Genomic DNA, 9175 nt, shown 5'->3' with positions numbered 1-9175 from the left:
GCTTCAGGTCCTCTTCAGTTTCAGCAAGCAGGGTTGTGTCATCTGCATAACGCAGATTGTTGCTAAATCGTCCACCAATCTTGACCCCACATTTCTCCTCATAGAGCCCAGCCTCCCGGATAGTCTGCTCTGCATATAGGTTGAAAAGGTATGGAGATAGGATGCATCCTAGGAAAAGAAAAAGTTGGGACCCAACTACAAATGCAACAAACAGAGTTGTGATGAATTCAACCAATCTACATGGCTAAGGAATTAACTCTTATAATGAGAGAATTAAAAAAAAAACCCCAAAACTTGTTTTCCAAGAATCATTCTGATCCTATATTAATGCAATATATTCTCATTATAAAATTGAGACTAATAGATAAAGATTAATTCATTCTATTTTCAATTAAATAAACAAAGAAATGTTGAGGTTTAAAAAAAGGAAGAGAAAAAGAAAAAAGAATTTCTACAAGCTTCCTGACTTCCACATTCTCTTCCTGAAAGCTTATTTTTTTCATCATGACACTGTGACGCCTGATGCTGATACTCTCTGCCCTTGTTATACCCCTGCAGTCTTTTCCCATTACCTCAAACTCAGCACCAAGTACAATTTTCAAATAACCCAGATTATACCCCTTTCTAATTCCTATGCTGCCACCATCAAAAGTAGCAGAACTAAAAAAAAAAAAAAAAAAGTAGCAGAACTAATAGACACTGAAAAATTACAGGAAGTATCATATGAACAGGGGCCAGGAATGGATGAGATACCAACTTGTTTGTTTCAAATTAGAGATGCAGCCTTGAATGTGCTCACCACTTTAAGCCAGGAAATTTGGAGGACAGCGGTCTGGCCAACAGACTGGAAGACATCCATATCTGTTTCCATCTTCAAGAAAGGTGACCCAACTGAATATGAAAACTAACAACAGTAGTAACACCTGCAGGCAAAATACTGAAGATCATTCGAAAATAGCTAGAATAGTACATACATAGGGCAATGTCAAGAAGTTCAAGCAGGATTTAGAAAAGGTTGTGGTACCAGGAGTATCACTGCTGATGTCAGATGGATCCTGGCTGAAAGTAAATACCAGAAGAATGTCTGTAAGGGCTTTATTGACTATGCAAAGGCATTTGACTGTGTGGATTATAACAAGTTGTGGCTGACATTGAGAAGAAAGGGAGTCCCAGAGTCCTTAACAGTGCTCATATAAAATGTATTCCTAGACCAGGAGGCTGCTGTACAAACCGAGCAGGGGAACACTGCATGGTTTAAAACTGAGAAGGGAGTGTGTCAGGCTGTATTATCTCTCCATACTTATTCAATCTGAATGCTGAGCAAATTATCCAAGAAGCTGGACTCTGTAAAGTGAAGAGTACTTAAAGTACTTGTTGCAGAAAATCATGGAATGCAGCCTTCAGTATGGACTGCATCTCAATGTCAAGAAAACAAAGATTCTTACCACTGGATTGACAGGCAACATCTTGATGGGTGGAGAAGAGACTGAAACTGTCAACAGCTTCATCTTACTTGGATCCACAATTAACTCCTTTGGTAAAAGCATTCAGGAAATAAGAAGACTCACTACACTGGGGAAATATGCAGTTAGAGGGGACCTCTACAAATTACTGAGGAGTAATGATGTCAGTTTGAGGACTAAGGTGCATCTAATCAGGCCATAGTCTTTCCAATCACTTGCTATGCATCTGAGAGCTGAAGAATGAATAAGAATGACAGAAGATTTGATGCCTGTGAGCTATGGTGTTGGAGTTATTGTATTGGATGACCAAAAGAACAAACAGATTTGTCTTGGAAAGGGTGCAGTAAGAGTGTTCTTTGACTGCAAGAACAATGATGTTTCACCTCACATACTTTGGGCATGTTGCTAGGAAGGGTGAAGGGTTGGCGAAGGAGAGGAAGATCCTCTATCATGTGGACAGACATGCTATTGTGACAGGGTTCAGATCTTTTTGTTCATAGGGTTGCTACGAGTCAACTTAATGGCATCTAATAACAACAGTAACAACTACCATCAAGGCTGGCTGTCCAGTCCGTTGTGGAAATCTGGTTGTATTTACTTCAGAAAGTCCCCCAACCACATCTACACCATTCCAGTAACTCATTTTCACCTTTACTTTCAGAGTACATTCAGCTACTCACTGGCATCTTTATGAATTCATTCCATGTCATTTGATTTTCACAACTAAAATCAGCAAAATTTCTCTTATGTGCTACAAATTCTTTCTTTCACAGGGTCCCATTACTCTATCCTGTCCTCTAAAGTATATCCTCCCTACTACTAAGACTATTTCTCCACATTCCACCACAATGCAGTGTGACTTCTAAAAAAAAAACAACTTAAAATTCTATTATGCATTCTCCCCCCTAAAAAGTTCATCTATAACCTTTCATCTACCCAAACTCATATGTGTATTTTAGCTATCAAGATTCTCTGCTGATTATGTAAAAAACTTACCCCTCCATTAGTTACTATTCTGTACTTCCCACTAGCAATGGTAGTCCCCTCTTCTCCAACAAAAATAGGAAGTTATGTATATGGATTTATGACTTCTACTGTCTGCATGTCACCCAAATGCAGACTAAAGTAGTAGATTAGATGGACAATCATCAAATTGACAATGCAGAAATTGTCAATCACAATGAAAGCCTGGGCAAGATTTCTTTACCCTAACACAACCAGTCCTGAACCTCTATTTTCCACTGAGTCTAGAGAGATTAGAAGTAGGTCAATGCAAACACAAGGAAGGAAGAAAATCTCATCCTAATCATATTCAAAACAAATTTGGGCCACTTAGAAAACTGAGCATCTCTACTTTATAGGGAACTCTGTAACTCTTGAATGAAATATGAAATAGGAGCTCAACAAATAGAACAGCCGTTCACTTTGTTTTACTCTTTCCTCACTTCTTTGCCCGTCCTATGTAACTTACAGCACCTGCTCAGTACTGCCTCTGCAATCTCTCTGTATCTTATTTCCCCATTTACATTTATTTATACTGCCAAGAACCAGTTTTTTGTCCCTTGTTATTTTTTGACAGGTAACTCCCCACCATTACAGTCTTCCAATTTGTTTCATTTTGTACAAGTCATTTCCCTTAATAAAATCCTTGTAACCACTGCCAGCCAGATCTTTTCAGATCACAACTCCAATGCAATTTCTTGCCTGTTGAAAACCAGTGGGCATTTTCGTGGCCAAGTTACTTAAAAGGACTCTTGTTAACTGACACATGAACCTGTTAGTCCCGCCTTTTTGCCTCTTTCTCTTAAAATGCCTATAAAACGAGGGGAAATGGTCTATTATGGTCTATTTCATAAATAGTGCATTTTCTGGATGCTACAATAGCCTTCTTTTTACACCATATCTACCTGCTGAAACAACAATATTAACTAGACTTTAATATTAAAAAGTTTGTTTATAAAACCTTAGATCACTATGGTAGGCTTAGATCATCCTCATCAAGATCCATGTTCATAAAGAGGCCAGGAATATGCACTTATGTGAAAATAAGTTCTGTGCTGATATAATTACTGTGAAGATAAAGGTACAGGATTAGGATGAACCTTAAATCCAATCGAGTATATCCTTATGAAAGACATAAAAAAGAAAAAGGGAGACACAAAGAAGTTATCTGCGGAGGCCTTAAATACAATGACAGGATTCTTAAAGTAGACCCAAAAAGGAAAAACAAAGAGGTTAAATCAAATGAAGAAGGAAATGGAGAATAAAGTGATGAAGCAAAATCAGAAAACACTAAAAGTTGGGCAAGGTAAGGAAGAATTCCTGTCCCCTAAAATCTCAGGTGAGAGCATGGATCAACCTCAGAACACCACAACACCCTCAAAAAAACAACGAGCCTATCTCAAACTCAAGATATCAAGTAAGTTATCCAAACTCATACCTGGTGACCATCAAGTTTCAGATATTCTAATTCGTGACGGAGGAAATTGCCTATTTGTCTTCCTAGAGCTTAACAGCAGAGTTGAATCCCGGGATTCACTAAGCCTTTTGGTTACGAGTGAAACATGGGATGGACTACTCAACAAAATTATTAGATGCCATTCAACCAACAACAACTCAATAGTGAACCTAAAAACATCCGATAGATACCTTGCCCTGTGCTGCACCATCTTCACATTCTGCCATGCTCAAGCCATGGTTACAAAGAGCTTCCCTAGAGATACCACGGATTCAGCAATCTGGCTAAATTCAGAACACTGAGAGCATTCCTGTTATTTTTAAGCCATTTGACAGGCCTAGGAAGCTATTACAACTGTTTCCATTTAGATATTATTAATCCGTAGTTCTCAAGAAGTTTATCATATTATCCCAGTACTAATACTCAACAGTCTAATCCTTGATTGTACAGTGTTACATTAATTTCTGTCCATAAAGAGTTTGGCACTTAACAGTATCCAGAATTAGGTCTGACATTTACCTGCTCTACAGCCTTTAGTACTTTGTCTCTTGTCATGATATCATCTTGATTAAATCCTTGTGCACACAGAAAACTTTTTCCAACAGGGAAAACCTACTGATTGGCAAAAAATATATGGCAATATCATCTCTGACAAAGGTATCATAATAAAAGTTTGAAGAATACTAGAGGGCCTCCACATGAAAATTACCCCAAATAAAAAACTGGCAAAAGGCATGAAAGAACTTTCATAAAGGAAGCCATTCGCATGGCCAACATACACATAAAGAAATGCTCAAAAACTCTGCCAATAAGAGAGATGCAGACCAAAAGCCCAATGAGATACCATTTCAAACTAATAGCAGTGGCCAAGCAAGAGAACAAGAAATACGTGTTAGAGAGTATGTGGTGAGACAGGAACTCTCCTACACTGCTGGTGGAATTGTAAAATGGTACAACCACTCGGGAAGACAGTTTGGAGTTTCCTAATAAAGCAGAACACAGATATTCCTTATGACCCCACTTATTCCATATTCAACTACTTGGGAATACACTCTGAGAAAAATAGAACTGAGGTACAAACAAGAGATTTGAACACCAATGTTCATAGCAGCGTTATTCACCATCGCAAGAACATTGAAACAAACCACATATTCAACCGCAATCAAATGGACTGAGAAAATGGCACATTCGTTCACATGATGGAATACTATGCAGCACTCAGAAGCAATGTTTAAAAAACTACTACATAATTTGGGAGAGGTTGGAGATGCTGAGTGAACGAATTCAGTCTCGTAAGGACAAATACTGCATAGCACCATTATTGTAGAAATAAAAATATAAGTAGTAGGAAAACCTGTATGAGGATCCAAGTGGTGGAGGGTGGGAGCAGAGGTGTGAGGATGGGCAGGGGAGATATCAGAGGGTTGCACAGTTTAGATGATGGAGGGAAGGATTGGGGTGGGATCTGGAAAGTAGGGTAATCAATGATGATTAATTTTATTAAAAGTAATGAGAATATGAAACACAATGTGAATAAGGATGGTGTGACACCCAATACATACAAACTTTTGTAAAGAAATCAATTAAAATAAAAAAATAAAAAACAAAACAAAACCAAAGCCTTACATTTTTAAACACACGGCCATCTCCCAGTGCACTTACCATGCCCATTGTGCACGTGCTTGTGTGTTTTTCCTTTCCTGGGGGTTGACTGGCATGAAGATGAAGCATTGTTGGTGGCTGCTTTAACGTCTTCCGTCTCATAGTCTTCTTCTTCAACGTCCTCCTCCTCCTGAGAGCTTCCAAAATACACCATGCTGTTGGGCAGCGCAGGAGAACCTGGTGGATTTGACAAAAATGGCTGAAAAGCACAGGCTTTCATCCTCATCCTTCTAGAAACAGTAAAACAATGCAAGCATTTACTCAGTTAGGAATCTAAATACTAAATGCTGGACACATAAAACAATCCTATTCATTTCCACTGCCATTTTATGCCCCAGGAAATAAAACTTCATCTGTGTACTTTCAACAGATTTCAAGCAAAATCCCAGCAGGAGGATGGTGCCATTCAAGAAGCATAATAAATCGGAATTTTTAAAAATGTCATTTGAATACTTTTTTTGGGGGGAGGACATACCCCAATATAAAATGATCCCATAAAACAAGACGAGTAAAATTAAAAATAAAAAAGAGAGAGAAAATTCACATTATTCTCCGCTGTAGGATATATTTAACTCACTAGACTTTAAAAACACAAATTCAAGCAGATCGACTTAAAAATTAAATAAAGCACGATCAGACAGAAGCAGATGATAGAAACAGAATAATGTTTCCTAAAATAAGGACACTTTCTTTTATTTATAGGAGGTGAATGACAGGCATGGCTTCCCCCAAAATCAAGAGTATACTGGGAACCTACTTAAATGTTTTGATTAGGTTAATAGCATGGAAATTTATTAAAATTAATTCCTGTACAAAGGTAAAAAGCTATTTTTGGGGAGGGTTTGCACATCCCTCATTCATGTAATATCTTAAATTCCCCATCCTCAAATCTCACTTTTAAATTTAAGATAAATCCGTAACATCAGAATAAGATCAGTATCATAAAGACATACCATTAAAGTCCAGAGTTTAAAAAAAAAAAAAAAACATTTTAAAAATGACAATTCAGAAGCCTTTGCTGTGCTGGAATAACCAAACTCTTTTTGGTCAAGCTAAGTTTCATGGTGACCACTGACAGTAAGTGAAGATTATCTAAACTTTATCCCACAGAGTGGCTGGTTGATTTAAATCAGTGACTTTCAAGTACCAAATCAACACAATAACCCATTAGGCTACCAGGGGTGCTGAAATCCAAAAATAACACTGAAACTTAATACCTGGCAATAACTTCAATCTCTATCACTTCTAAGGACTGAGATGTGTTGCCCCAAAATATATGTTAAAATCCTAACCCTTATATCAAAATCAAACTCAATGCTATTGAATCGATCCCAGCTCATATGTCTCCTCCAATGCATTTCTAAGGCTATAAAAGGAAAACTTTCTTCATGGAGTCACCAGACAGATTTAAATTAAAAAAACCAACCAATTTCTATGGTTGAGAGCACAACTTGTAAGAGATGGTCTTAATTACTCCATCAGAACTCCTTAACCCCTAATCCTGTGCCCCAAACCCAGAAATAAAGCCAACAAAACAGCTCATCAATGTCAGTGAGAACCAGCTCATAGGTGACCCTCCACTGAGTCTGCATGATTATAAATGGCCTTCTCCTATTTTAGAAGAAGATTTTTCTTTCTCCACTGGAGCTACTGTTGATTTAAAATGGCTAAAGAGGTGCAGAGCCTATGGTGATGAAGGAAGAAGTTCAAGCTGCTTTGAAGGAAATAGCAAAAAATAAGGCCCCAGGAAAAATGGTATACCAATTGAAGTATTTCAGATAACAGATGTTGCCCTGGATGTGCTCACCAAGTTGTGCCAAGAAATCTGGAGAACAACCACTTGGCCAACTGACTGGAAGAGATCTATATTTGTTCCCATTCCAAAGAAGGGTGACCCAACAGAGTGGGAAACTATAGAACACTATCATTAATTTCACATGCAAGCAAGATTCTACTGAAGATTATCCAAAAACAACTGGAACAGCACATCAGTAGAGAACTGCCAGAAGTCCAGGCTGGGTTTAGGAGGGGTCGTTGTACTAGGGATATTGTAGCTAATGTTAGATGGATCTTAGCTGAAAGCAGGGAATATCAGAAGAATGTCTGTCTGTGTTTCATTGATTATGCAAAGGCGTTTGACTGTGTGGATCATAACAAACTGTGGCTGACTCTGAGAAGAATAGGAATACCAGAACACTTGATCGTGCTAATGAGAAACCTATACTGGGACCAAGAGGCAGTTGTCAGAACAGAGCAAGGAAACACTGCATGGTTAAAAATTGGTTGAAAAAAGGTGTACACCAGGGATGTGTCCTATACCTATGTGTCCATACCTTTTCAACCGGTATGGAGAACAGATTATCCAAGAGGCTGGGCTCTATGAGGAGAAGTGTCGCGTCAGGATTAGTGGAAGATCTATCAGCACTCTGTATTATGCAGATGATACAACCCTGCTTGCTGAAACTGAGGAGGACCGAAATGCTTGCTGTAAAGGGTCAAGGACTGCAGACTTCAGTATGGATTGGGGCTCAATGTTAAGAAGACAAAGATTCTCAACACTGGACCAGCTGGCAGCCTCAGGATGGATGGTGAAGAGACTGAGATTTTTCACAGGTTTAGTCTGCTTGGCTCCATGGTCAATACTCTTGGCACCAGCAGCCAGGAAATAAAAAACCGTATTGCGATGGTAAAGTCAGCTCTTAAGGACCTCTCCAGGGTACTGAAGAGCAATAGTGTCACTCTGGAGACTAAGGTGCGTATGATACAGGCCATGGTCTTTGCAATCACTCGTTATGCATCAGAAAGTTGGACAATGACTAGGGAGTATAGGAGAATTGATGCCTTTGAGCTGTGGTGCTTGAGAAGAGTACTGAATGTACCATAGACCGCCAAGAAAACAAACAGATTCATCCAGGAAAGGGTAACCAGGCTTCTCCTTGCAGGCAAGGATTCTGGGCCTTGGTCTGACATACTTTGGACATGTTGTAAGGAAGGACAGGTCCTTGGAGAGGGATGTCATGCTTTGGAGGGTGGAGGGACAGTGCAAGACGGGAATACCCTCTATGAGGTGGATTGATTCAGAGTGTCAGAGGCAGTGAGATTGGCACAGGATAGAGCAGGATTTAGGGCTGTTGTGACGGCACATAACAACAACAACAAACAACAAAGAGGTGCAACTCAAATGCACATTTCTGTGTCATCTAAAAAAACACACACACACACAAAAAAAAACCAAACAAACAACCACCTCACAAAAACAAAAAAAACCCCAACCTTATTGCCATCAAAACGGACTCAGAAATGACCCTACAGTGGGTTTCTAACCCTCTAAATAAATAATATGAAATGAGACTGCCATCTTTCCCATGGAGTCACCAGTGGATTCCTGCCAGACAGGTATCACTTCTGGGTGAGAAGCACAAAGACAAAGCAGGTATTTCCAATTCCTTTCCTTCTGCCTATGGGATTATAACCACCAAGGATTAGGATTTACAACACATTTGGGATAGAGGTCAATCCATAACACACCCATCCCGATTACCCCAGTCACTGAATCAATCCATCTCATAGAGGGTCTTCCCCTCTTGCACCG

At 39.1% G+C, this 9175-nt stretch overlaps 1 protein-coding gene across 1 annotated transcript in view; it reads right to left on the bottom strand.

Moving 5' to 3' along the window:
• The window catches only part of JARID2 (jumonji, AT rich interactive domain 2), a 322891-nt gene that overhangs the window by 58112 nt on the left and 255604 nt on the right, over nt 1-9175 (bottom strand). Inside the window, exon 5 of the mRNA XM_006891618.1 lies at nt 5584-5760. Within this exon, the coding sequence (XP_006891680.1) occupies nt 5584-5760 (177 nt within the window). The remainder of the gene's footprint in view (nt 1-5583; nt 5761-9175) is intronic.

The sequence above is a fragment of the Elephantulus edwardii genome, unplaced genomic scaffold (assembly GCF_000299155.1).
Source record: "Elephantulus edwardii isolate Elephantulus edwardi_28Jun2011 unplaced genomic scaffold, EleEdw1.0 scaffold00101, whole genome shotgun sequence".
Classification (NCBI taxonomy): domain Eukaryota; kingdom Metazoa; phylum Chordata; class Mammalia; order Macroscelidea; family Macroscelididae; genus Elephantulus; species Elephantulus edwardii.
The sequence above is the reverse complement of the archived record's forward strand: the minus strand, read 5'-3'. Positions and strand labels throughout refer to the sequence as shown.